This window comes from Polypterus senegalus, chromosome 15, assembly GCF_016835505.1.
Source record: "Polypterus senegalus isolate Bchr_013 chromosome 15, ASM1683550v1, whole genome shotgun sequence".
NCBI classification, from domain to species: Eukaryota; Metazoa; Chordata; class Cladistia; order Polypteriformes; family Polypteridae; genus Polypterus; species Polypterus senegalus.
Window position 1 is genome coordinate 114,479,273 of NC_053168.1, and position 13,316 is coordinate 114,492,588.

Sequence of the window (13,316 nt, forward strand, 5' to 3'; positions counted from 1 at the left end):
TTTAGTTAATGTTAAACCTCCTGTCATCAGAATGCACGCTCAACACTGCTGGGTCTTGAAAGTAAATCAGAGTACACTGGGAACTGACAAGTTCCATAAAGCTCTGCATAATTCTTCAGAGTCAATGTCAGAAGTTACAGAAATGTCTCACACAAGTCAACTTTTACATTGTTGCTGGACTTAATACACCTGTAAGAGTTCACCAGGGCTGTAGCTGCAATGTTGTGTGATGTTGTGACAAAGGGAATTCAGTGGAAGAGAAAACAAAACAGTAGCATGTGTAGCAGATGCCAGTTATAGCAGAGTATGCTGCTGAATAGAAAGACACCACCAATTTCCTCCCAGTCATGAAGAATTATTAGCTATTTTAATCAGTCAACAACATGAGACCAAGGCTCAGAGACAGGTCATCTCCTTGTAAGCCTCTGCAAAAGGAAAGTGACTTTTTTGTTAGCTTTTTTTTTTTTAGTTCACAGGAGCAGTTCATTATCTAGGAAAGAATATGGTGGCAGTGTGGTGAGGCAGAGTGCGATTGAAAACAAACAAACAAAAAAAAAAAAAAAACACATTATGAGCAAAAAGCTCATCTGATAAGAAAAATCTTGTCTTCTTGGAAAAGTGAGCATAAGTATACGATGATATCAACACCAAGGAGAAGTAAAGCCAACTACTTCTGGAATGCTAGGCTATACCTGAAGTTATCATTAGCATAGTGACACATGGCGTTTCCAAACTGTTAATTTATTAGAATATATGATTTCTTTTTATTTACATATCAAATACAGGTAACAACTTTTTTGTTACTAATTTGCATAAAGATCACAAACAGTTTCAATTATGAAAGGCAAGAATTTCAGAACAACAAAAATTAAAAACACAGCAACAATAGCCCCTGAGGGGGGAAAACATAACAAGAACCAATTATACAGTATATTAAAAAAAAAAAACCTGCACACCACTACTTGGATACCATGTCATAAATCACTTGACCACAGACAAATCACACTGAGGACTGTTACACTGCATCAAAGATACTGAATATTCAGCCTTTCTTCTCATAAATAATTAGCACAACCTAGAATTTTGATTAATTTGACTGGGAATTATTATTAAATCAAACACTCTTTTTCACAGAGGTGCCCAGAAAAAGAAGAAACTTATAAACAATTAAAAAATTTAATTCATAAAGCCTCTAATATCAAAAGTTTGTAAGGACCACACCCTACTAAACCACCTCTTTCACCCATTATAGCAAGTAGTTTTTTTGCACAAGTCTCTATTAATTTTGCACTAAGTGATGGGGTAACATTTGCCCAATACTCCTTACAAAATTACTCAGTTAGTTTGCGAGCAGCAGTGGTAAACAATTTTCAAGTGTTTCTACAGACACTGATAAGGCTAAGGTTAGAACTTGACCACTAAAACCAATAAACCGATATCACACTATGCAACTTTTGGTTCTGGGATATGCCAGATTTGTGACTGCAGTAGCCAATCCTGTTTCGGCACCATGCCAAATAACACAACTGAAAATTGCGAGGTTAACTGAGCGCTGTTATTCAAGCAGAGTTGTACTCATCCCTTTTTCTGACAGCCAATAGCAAGCTGCCCGACCGAGCCTGGCTAGGATTGAAAATCACTGGAAAAATCACCTAATGTGACATAGGCTTAAAGGGCATCAATGTTCTACATTTAATGTCACTCCACTGTTACTCCAGCAAATTATGCTTTCTGGTAGATTTGAGCAGGGTTTCCTCCTAGATCTCTTTGCATTCAGCAGCATTTACCTTCCAATCCATCTTAAACTTGATGCTGAAACGCACCCACAGAACATGACGCTGCCACCAGCACATTTTGGAGTGGGGATGATGTTACCTGGCTTGCGTGCAGTCTTAGTTATGACACACATACCACTTACTGTTTAATCCAAAAAGTTACACTTTAATCTTATCAGACCACAAAATTCTGTGCCATTTGTTTGAATATTTTCCCAGTGACATTTTGCAAATGTCTTAAGGACAAGGACATTTTTTGTAGTTTTTGCCACTCTTCCATAAAGGCCCTTTTTGTACAATATCTTGGAGGCTGTTAAGCCATGAACTTCTCCAATCAGAGCCCACCAACTTCTGCAGCTCAGTCAAAGTAACAATTAACATTACAGAAGCCTTTGTGAAAGATGCCATTTTTGTTCAGCCACTTAATTTAAAAGAGTGGCCTGAGCTAGGCAGTTTAGCTATAGTTTAATATTTTTTCCATTTCTGGATTGCACGGAGCTCTAAGTTATGATCAGTGCCTCTGATATGATCTTCTACCCTTAACCCAGATCTGTGCATCTCTAAAATTATATTGCTGACTTATTCTAAATGCCCTTTTATTCTTTATTTTGGTTTGCTTTATAGAAAATCTAGAATATATACAGACCCCAGCATAAGAGGGGCATTTGCCCTCATAAAGTAATGGAAAACGGTCGATTCACAAGGTGAGGTCCTTCAACAAACTCTGTGAGTTGGTCAGCTAATATACTGTGACGGGGAAAAATAATCCTTAAATTTACAAAGTATATTTTGAAATCTCACAATTCAAATGTTTCCTTTTGCGCAAATTGTTGAAAGGTTTTCAGTTTGCCTCTTCTGATTTGGCATTATGTACACTGTCTTGTAGATCACTTGGAATAAATGTTAAAATATATACATATTCATATACTGTACATATACAAGTTAGTTTAGAACCTGAGACAATAAGATGTGTAATCAGTTCTGAGGGCTGAATACTTTTTCATAGCACAGTATTTTAAAGTACTGGAATTGGATGCCCCATGGATTTACGCAGCAGATAATTCTAAAAAGACAGTGTAAAAAAAAATAAATAAATAAATAAAAAAAGCAGCTTTCCAGAAATTCAAGAATGCCAGCAGAGACCAAAAGCTAATTTAAGTGTGATAGCATTGAAGCAGAATAGCCTCTGCTGGAAAGGAGGAGAGAAAATGGAAAAGTCCAAGAGAATAATTTAAGCAGAGAAATGCATTTGGCAGTCAAGAGTAGATGACAGAAACTTCACTTTAGATTAGATGTCCCTAATATGCTGTACTTGCCATGTAATTACCAGTATAATTACAGAGTAACTAGGTCCTAATCAGGGTGGTTCATTGTGTGGTGGGTGTAGCAATAAGCTGTAAAAAAAAAAAAAAAAAAAAATTAAGCACATGCTCCCAATCTAGGGGTTATTAATGTTGTACTTACTGTGTAATACAGTGTAATGCTATAATTAAGTACTCAATGGTAACTGTTACTTCTAGTTTTTATAAGTACATATGTATATAAATTCTAGAGTAACAATTATAATTGAGTGCTTAACCAGAAACTTTTAATCAGTATAGCAAAAAATAAGACTGGGGTCACTTCCAGAAAATGTTTAAGAAGGTACCTAGGGCTTGTAAGAATACATAATATACAAGGAATCATTAGAAATGCCCAAAGCAAAATGTCTGCACGGAGTTAATTCAAACAGAACACAGATTAAAATTCTTCATGTTGGTGATGAAGTACTTAGATGTTACAGTAATACTGTTAAAAACAAAAAAGAAAAAAGTTACATACAATCAATAAAAATGAAAGAAGAACATGCTCCTAAATCTACTAAAGTGATAACGGCTTAATAGCATCTTCACTCCCAAACCGAATGAACTAACAAAGGGTTACTAGCAGCTTTCCACAAGATTGCATAGCTAGATGACAAAGACTAGATAAACGACAGCAGGTGATGAGAGGAAAAGAAGAAATACAAAAACATCATAAGACTTTAAAACTGACTTGAGTTTGAAACTGAAGGAAAAAGATGAGGTTGGCATGGAGAATCCAGGATTCAGCGACTGGAACATTTGGAGCACTAAAGTGTGTCATGTCTCATTACAAGATATTTCCAGTGATTTTCAGTTGTAGACTTTATTTTCATAATTTTAGTGAGTTTGGCGGCAATTGTGGCAGGCTGCCCATGAACAGCAGTCATGTAGGTTGGCATACACAGTGACAGTCCAACCAGTCTATGACTCGCCCATCATAAACTGTGGGGATATGCATGAGAGTTGACAACCAATGAGTGCTCGCCTGGCAATATAAAGCAGCAATGAGGAATAAGGAATGCAGGTTTTTCAGACCTCATAAGAGAAGCTCTTCTGGCTGATGTCTCACGTTTTACGTTCCTCAGTAGAATGGAGGTTTGAGGGGAGAAATTGTAGCTGAATTTGCCATACTTGTAAACTCACTGCACAAGAACTAGCTTGGCCAAGAAGCATATTACTAGCTGTCAGGAACAGAGGCAAGTTCACAATAATTTAGAACTGTGAAACTGTGCTGGAAATTTATCACAGAGTCAGTTAATTTGTCATCTATAGTGATTTCTAGCCATGTAAAGTTATACACTCAGGCAATGAGATCGGCAACTGCAGTCATCAAGTTTGACATCCATCTTGACTAGATACATGTCATGTGAAATCTACTTAGACAGTGCAGTGTAGCATCACCATACTACACTGATGACAAAGACTGGGAAAGAAACTGGATTGCTGCTGATAAGTAAGGCCACACTGCAGAACACAAAAGATTACTATTATTTCTAGCATTCACTACTTTGATCTCTTTTTCACTAATACTGTATGTGTGAATGCACATAACAAAAATGAAAATTGTGTAAAGTTAGAGTCACCGCAGATGGTAAATACATGGTGGAATTTTAGTATTTTCAGCTGGGGCAATAAGTATGAAAACTACAGCAGAAGCAAGCAGATGGATAATCTAGCTATATAAATTACTATATTGTCAACTGAAACAAACTGCTTAAGGCCTTATCCCTCTGTATTTCATGTTCTCGCACAAAAAGGCTGGCCCCGAAATCAGGACCTTCAAGTTGGTAAGCAGCAGCTTATCTGATAAGGCTAAAGGAGTCATCCTTTATGGCTACTGCCAAAGAAGGATGTTCTTTAATCCAAAGGCCTTGCTGACAATTTAGGAAGGGATAAGTAGCTGAGAGAGGCACGTTTCCCACAGACATCCAGAGCAGAGACATGCATCTCCTATATGCTGCATCTGTTTCTCACTTCAGGCTTTGTATTAGGTGTTTTGTGATGAGGAGTTTTTTTTTTAAAAAAGAAAACAACACTGGATGATCTACTGTCACTACTTAGAGGGAAATCACTTTGACATAAATATAATCGTTGCAGCACTGCACTTGGTATCCTTACCCAAATTAAAGATTCAAGGTATTTTGGAGGGATTATTTGACAAAACGTGATCCATGAAAAAAGTTGTAATGCATTTAACATTAATGAAGGGGTGTGCAGCTACAGAAAAAAAAAACCTGCAGGGAAATAATTCTCAATACTCAATTTTATAGGTATCCAAAAGTTAAGAACAGGACATCTACTAAGTGCTGGAGGATGCCAAATTTAACAAAAGAAATTTGGATAAGATGCACATTCTCTGTTCAGATCCAAGATCTGTTCTGCTTGACTTGGGCCAAGGACTCTTAGGTCAGAATCAAAAGCTATTTAATAGTAAGAAAGTCGTACTGAAATTCATGGAATGACACGGCAAATGATTCTACTTGCATTTACATTCCAGTAAGTATGCAGTAAAAACTAGTTTATTTTTATAATTATTCATGTGTTAAAATATCATCCTTACCCTGTCAAACATCAAACTGCTTTTAGGAAATATAGTAACTCATCCGCTTCTCACTTACAGGGACATACTTATGTGCAACCGGTGAAAAATCCAAAGTACAGGCCATAGTATAAGCAAAATTCCACTGTCATCGTAAAAACACATCAAACACAGTACTTAAGAGTTACAAATTACCATGTGCCTTGTCAAAGCTGCTGTTTAACTTATTTTCAAACTGATTTTAAAACTCTTAATGTTTCTGCCACAGCTGGAATGCTGCTCTGCCTTAAGTCTTCATCTGGAAGCAGCAGACAAACTTGTACATACAAATGAAAAAGATGTTAAAACCCACAGTAAAATAACACTTAATTTTAGGTTTAGTGTGTAAAGAATAAAAAAAAGAGAAGTTATCTTATCAAAAATGTCAGAGTGAGAACGAAAAACTGGTTTATTATTAGGTTCTTTTAGGGGGATTTTGAAGGTGTACTTAACACAAAAACAACATTACTGTGTACTACAAGGAGTAATTCAGAGAAATCTTCTACAACCTTTAGTACAATATTCCAATTAACCATAGTGTAATCTAAAATAATTTGATGAACCTGCTTAATACAGTTTTAGGGTCTTGAGCAGTTTCAGTCTCTCTCTTCAAGTAGGCCACAAGACAGGAACTGACCCTGATATGAAACCAGTCCATTGCAGTGTCCACAAAAACACAAGCTTAGAGTGCCAATCAAGCTAAATTGCACAAGTCTGGGAAATAGGAGGAAAACCAGAACACCAGAAGAAAACCAACATGGACAAAGATGGGGCATGCAAACTCTGCACAGGCAGGGCTCTGAACCCAACGTCCTATGGATGTGAGGTACATTAATGTCCAATGCACTACTCTGCTAACAGTTGACAAATGAAGTGCAGGACAAAGTGTATGTTCATAAGCACTTGGGCTATTATAGCATTTTGAAATACAAGTTTTGAGGGAGAACCTTTTTTAGGATGCAAAGCTGTGTCAATTAAATTTGAAACACCTCTAACATTTAACACAGATTGGGAAGAAAAAGAAACCAGAATGCAAAGAATGCACACCTCACACACAATGTGAACAGACCAATCAGGAAGATCACTGGGTGGACTTATTAATCTAAAAACAACAGATGCATCAGCACACTCACTCATCTCCGCAGCAGAAATTGACCAGCAGAGGTTTACTGCAATTCAGCATGGCGCTAGTTATTTATAGAAAGCGCTGCTGACAGCCATACACCTAGAGGTATGCAAACCACACCAGTAACACCGATGGCTAGTTCCAGTGAAAAGAAAAATAAAGAACAGGTCATTCGTGGCATCGTTTACTACACTATTCCTTCTCTTGATAATCCCTTCCTGTCTGTAAGCTCTTACGAGACCAACTTCCTTAACTCGCATCAGACAAGACTTTACAGACAGCATCAGTTTACAGTACCTCAAGCTCTGTTTCAGCCGGCAGTTCCATCACGTAGCACAGTTCTGTCCATGCAGGATTTGCCCACTTTTAAATAGTAGGCATGTCTAGTAGGTCACCACACGAATGCTTGATAGAACAAAGTCATGTTAGCCACAGCAGTATTAAATCCACATAGGACCTGAACTCTCAGGGTTTGTAAGAGTCAGGAAATGCCAAGTCACATTAACTGAAACAACTAAGAAACACTTCCTCTACATTGCTGCAAAACTGTTAACCCCCTCCCTATTTCAACATGTGCATGTTTACTTGAAAACAGGAGTGTCTGACCTCGAACATCAATATTTCTTAATTCCAGCAAGTGGAAGCATGCTATACAAAATAAAAAGTCACCACCTGCTTACTGCTACTGACATCTTTATTTTTTAGATTTTGCTTAAAAAAAATAAAACAGTACGCAGTACAATGATGATTAAAACATGTATTGTGAATTCCAAATGATAGATTTGTAGGAAGGACTTTACAGATAAAGAAAAAAAAATAGTATGTAGCCCGTTTAGGGAAATGGACAAGAAATTACCTACTCAATACAGGATATAAAGTAAGCATCACATTCTCCACATAAAGTTACAGTGAAGCAAAACAAGCCCGAACACAGAGCTGCCCAAAAATGCAGGTTTCACAAGATCCACCCACCACAAAATGTCAAAACGTGAGACCTACAAAGCTTTCCACCCAGTCAAGCTGAACATTCTTTGAGTAAGTGCTGCTGCAAATGTGATTGTGGCAAATGCTTTATTTGACATCTTACAAAAATGGTCCAAAATGACTATTTACTTTTCTATGTAGAGTCTTCATTTTACAGAAACATTAACTTTAAAACACAGATAAAATATTTCTATAGTATGCATACATTTGAATGTCTTTTCTTTTACAGGGTATTTTTAGTAAGTCATACACACAGCAATATGAGGTAATTTTTGCATTCAACAAAGAAAAAGGGTTCATTACTGTATTATGAACTGATATTAGATTTTGCTTTAAAAATAAACAGTACATAGCACAATCATGATTAAAACATCAATTGTGATTTCTTAATGAAGGAAGGACATTATAGATAAAGAAAAAAAATATTCTGTATCCTGTTTTGGGAGGAGACTTTGTCCAGTGTGCAGTAGTCCACTGCCGGTATTCCAAGGCCCTATTTTGTCATTTAAGGAATGGCTTTCTTACTGCCACTTGTCCTGTCAAACCCGCTACACAAAGTCTCCTCATCACAGCTGAAATGGATACATGCTCTTTTGAGCTGTGCTTGAAGCTGTTTTGCCATGAGGCGCCTATCATGCAAGCTGGTGATCCCCAGAAACGTCTTCTGTTTGGGTTATGACTTTGGGTCTGCCAGATATCTTCCTGTTTCCAATTGCCTTTGGATTACGTAAGACACCACTGTACTCAGAGACGCATCAATTTTCTTTGAAATTTCTCTGAATGAAAGGCCTACACTCCTAAGGGTAATAATGCTCCGTTTGATTTAATGGGTTAATTCCCATGATCACTGAAATGCTGAGAGTTTAGTAACACAGTCTGTTCCAACTTTGCTTTAAGAGAGACAATAAATAATCAACAGAAGTTGGGACATCTGTGTAAATTGTCATTTTTGCAAATTATTTGTTTAATTTACTTTTATTAGTGCAGAACATCTGTAGGTTGTAACCTATTAGTTGTTCAATGGAGAAGGCTCATTTGTCATATTCTGATATTTCCTTTTTTCAGTTTTTGCTAACCGAAATTTTAAATTTAAAAGTCATTCATTGCTTTTCAATTGATTAAATTTGAAGAAAACTGGGAAAACTGATGTGTTCTAAAACTTTTGACTGGTAGTGTATGTTAATTACTTCCTACAATGTTTTTGATGTATTTGAACAAATCTGTATCCTTAAATGTGATAGTTTTGTCTTTAGTGAGTGGTATAATCTACTCCCTCCATTTTCCCTTGAGTGTTGTCACGGCACTCTGTGCTAGTACTTAGTGAGAAGCGTTTTAAAGAACAAAGTAATTATTTACTATTGTATTGTATTTCTGAGGTGGCAATGATAGATTGGCCATCTAGCTCTGTGAAGAGGATTACTTGCTTTCTGTATTGTATTTACCTCATTATTTGACAGCCATTGCACACCCAATCACCCTGGAACGGGGTAAGTCTCTGAACTGCTTGACCAACAAGGCTTTTTTCTCTTTTTTTCTTAAGGAGTCAAGGCTGGGGGCTGTCAAATGACAAAGCCTGTTAAAGCCCCTTGAGTCTTTCCTTTTGTGATTTTGAGCTGTGCAAGAAATAAATTGTTGTTCTAAATACTTCCAAAATACAATACAATCTTAACATTATTATACTAGGTGTGCTAACTATACCCTGAACACACTTTTGATTTCACGCAAAGCACAAAACACCAATAATAAAAACACACCTAAGTAACTCAGACCACAAAGTTACATTCCTAAATCCAACCCTGGAAAGCATATTATGCAACCTGCCTGTGTACCAAACATAAGTGTATATACAGTAGACACATAATAACTTGTATATACTGCAAACACACACATATATAGTATATATGCATATAAATCTTGAACCTTGAAAAAACATTAATCCCTAACACCTTAATTAACTTCAAATTTATAATACCAGAAAACAAATTAGGATCAACTTTAGATTTTGGGATGTACTGTGATGTAGTGATTAGTGTTGCCCACTCACAGATCCAGCAGCCCAGGGCCAATTTAGCGTCGCCAACATGTGTAATGCAAGTCACAAGAGGTTATGCTTAAGATATATAGTACACTAGTGAGGACTCACCTGGAGTGCTGTGTGCAGCTTTTATTTCTATATTACAAAAAAGACACAGCAACACTAGACGATGTCCAGAGAAAAGGACTAAGACATTTAAGCTATAAGCAGAAATGGAAGGACTGGAACCTTATCAGTTTAGGCAAACAGAAATTAAGACTTTTCATAATCAAAGTGTTTACCATTATGAAAAATTATGAGGAGCCTAACGTTTACTTTAAAATTAATTCTGAAACAGGAACATGGAGAAAAAGAAGGAAACTTGATGAGGGCAATGTTTTTCTTCACACAAAGAACCACAGATATATGAATAAGTTATCAAATAGTGCGGTGGAGAACAGGACTTTATGGACCTTGAAATTTCAACTTGTTATTTTGGAAAACCTAGGTGAAGAAGATGAGGATTGCTGGGCTGAATGGGCCTATACTCATCACAAGTGTTCAAATGTGGAGTTTGTATGGACTCCACATGTCTGCATGGTTGTTATCCTTCTCCACATCCATAAAGATTTGGGAACCAGTGTGAGTGAATAGAGGTGTGCTCTGCATTGAATTAGCACCCCATCTAAGGCTGTTCCTTGCCTTGTGCTCAACAGTGCCAGGACAAGGTCTGGCACCACAATTATTCTGAACTGAGCTGCAAAAAGGTTTAGCATTTTTTTTTCCCTCAGTGACCGACAAAACGTAGCATGCCATATCAAACTCAAACAAGTAAAGAAAAACATTTTAAACTATTTTCTAAAAAAGGAAAATAGCTTTTAATGTGAGGACTTATATTTACCTCCTACCACATGTACATTTTATCAGATAATACATACTACCTCATGAAGTCGCACAATTTTGAATTGGTTCTATCTGTGAGACATTCAGTTGATCACTTATTTTGAATAAATCTGTGAGAATCAAACTTCTCTCTTTCTGTACAAGGGACCATAGTATGGAGGACACTTTCATAAAATGAAAGCAGTAGATAAAAACAAGCTAAGCTTCTGAATATACAGAAGCATACATATACATATATACATATACACATATATACATATACATATATATATATATATATATACAGTGGTGTGAAAAACTATTTGCCCCCTTCCTGATTTCTTATTCTTTTGCATGTTTGTCACACAAAATGTTTCTGATCATCAAACACATTTAACCATTAGTCAAATATAACACAAGTAAAAACAAAATGCAGTTTTTAAATGATGGTTTTTATTATTTAGGAGAAAAAATCCAAACCTACATGGCCCTGTGTGAAAAAGTAATTGCCCCTTGTTCAAAAATCACCTAACTGTGGTGTATCACACCTGAGTTCAATTTCCGTAGCCACCACCAGGCCTGATTACTGCCACACCTGTTTCAATCAAGAAATCACTTAAATAGGAGCTGCCTGACACAGAGAAGTAGACCAAAAGCACCTCAAAAGCTAGACATCATGCCAAGATCCAAAGAAATTCAGGAACAAATGAGAACAGAAGTAACTGAGATCTATCAGTCTGGTAAAGGTTATAAAGCCATTTCTAAAGCTTTGGGACTCCAGCGAACCACAGTGAGAGCCATTATCCACAAATGGCAAAAACATGGAACAGTGGTGAACCTTCCCAGGAGTGGCCGCCGACCAAAATTACCCCAAGAGCGCAGAGACGACTCATCCGAGAGGGCACAAAGACCCCAGGACAACATCTAAAGAACTGCAGGCCTCACTTGCCTCAATTAAGGTCAGTGATCACGACTCCACCATAAGTCCATAAAGAGACTGGGCAAAACGGCCTGCATGGCAGATTTCCAAGACGCAAACCACTGTTAAGCAAAAAGAACATTAGGGCTCGTCTCAATTTTGCTAAGAAACATCTCAATGATTGCCAAGACTTTTGGGAAAATACCTTGTGGACTGATGAGACAAAAGTTGAACTTTTGGAAGGCAAATGTCCCGTTACATCTGGCGTAAAAGGAACACAGCATTTCAGAAAAAGAACATCATACCAACAGTAAAATATGGTGGTGGTAGTGTGATGGTCTGGGGTTGTTTTGCTGCTTCAGGACCTGGAAGGCTTGCTGTGATAGATGGAACCATGAATTCTACTGTCTACCAAAAATCCTGAAGGAGAATGTCCGCCATCTGTTCGTCAACTCAAGCTGAAGCGATCTTGGGTGCTGCAACAGGACAATGACCCAAAACACACCAGCAAATCCACCTCTGAATGGCTGAAGAAAAACAAAATGAAGACTTTGGAGTGGCCTAGTCAAAGTCCTGACCTGAATCCAATTGAGATGCTATGGCATGACCTTAAAAGGCGGTTCATGCTAGAAAACCCTCAAATAAAGCTGAATTACAACAATTCTGCAAAGATGAGTGGGCCAAAATTCCTCCAGAGCGCTGTAAAAGACTCATTGCAAGTTATCGCAAACGCTTGATTGCAGTTATTGCTGCTAAGGGTGGCCCAACCAGTTATTAGGTTCAGGGGCAATTACTTTTCACACAGGGCCATGTAGGTTTGATTTTTTTCTCCCTAAATAATAAAACCATCATTTAAAAACTGCATTTTGTGTTTACTTGTGTTATATTTGACTAATGGTTAAATGTGTTTGATGATCAGAAACATTTTGTGTGACAAACATGCAAAAGAATAAGAAATCAGGAAGGGGGCAAATAGTTTTTCACACCACTGTACATATATATATATATATATATATATATATATATATATACACACATATATATATATACATATATATATACATATATATATATATATATATATATATATATATATATATATATATATATATATATATATATATATATATATATATATATATATATATACACATATATACATACATATATACACACTGTATGTGTGTATATATCCAATATATATATATATATATATATATCCAATATACTGTATATCCAATCCAATAGCAAACTGCCACGGGTAAATATTCATGGGTGAAGGACTGTCCTTATGCAGAGGAAAATGAGATGGTCAGGGTGGTGTTTGGCACAAACTCAGCGAAACTGCGAGAGAAAGTTTTAAGTGCCGGGACTTCGGTAACATTAAATACAGCCATGGACATAGCACGACATGGCACCAGCACAGCTGGGAAACTTTAATGCATGTACACCGAGCGGCTCACGTGAACTGAACGCGAGTGCACAGACAAAAAGCAACAGTTCCAAAGAGCGCTGAACAAAAAACGAATTACACAATTGAAAAGGCAGCAAAAATATCAAGCGTCTGATACATACAAGCATATTCATAAATGTAGCTACTGTGGAAACAAAGCACACGGTGGAAAAAGTCAATGTCCCACTAAAGGAAGACCGTGTAAAAAAAACCCGTGCATGCAGTGTGTCGGGTCTCAGATG

General features: G+C 36.9%; 1 protein-coding gene across 2 annotated transcripts in view; it reads right to left on the minus strand.

Annotated features, from left to right (window-relative positions):
• nbeal2 (neurobeachin-like 2) overlaps positions 1 to 13,316 on the minus strand; it is a 305,779-nt gene that overhangs the window by 176,189 nt on the left and 116,274 nt on the right. The window contains exon 1 of one of the 2 annotated variants that reach the window (XM_039737117.1): positions 7,120 to 7,307. The exons of the other annotated variant lie outside the window; for it this stretch is intronic. Within the exon in view, the coding sequence (XP_039593051.1) occupies positions 7,120 to 7,149 (30 nt within the window). The 5' untranslated portion in view covers positions 7,150 to 7,307. Of the gene's footprint in view, positions 1 to 7,119; positions 7,308 to 13,316 lie in introns of those variants that run through there. 2 annotated transcript variants of the gene reach the window in all.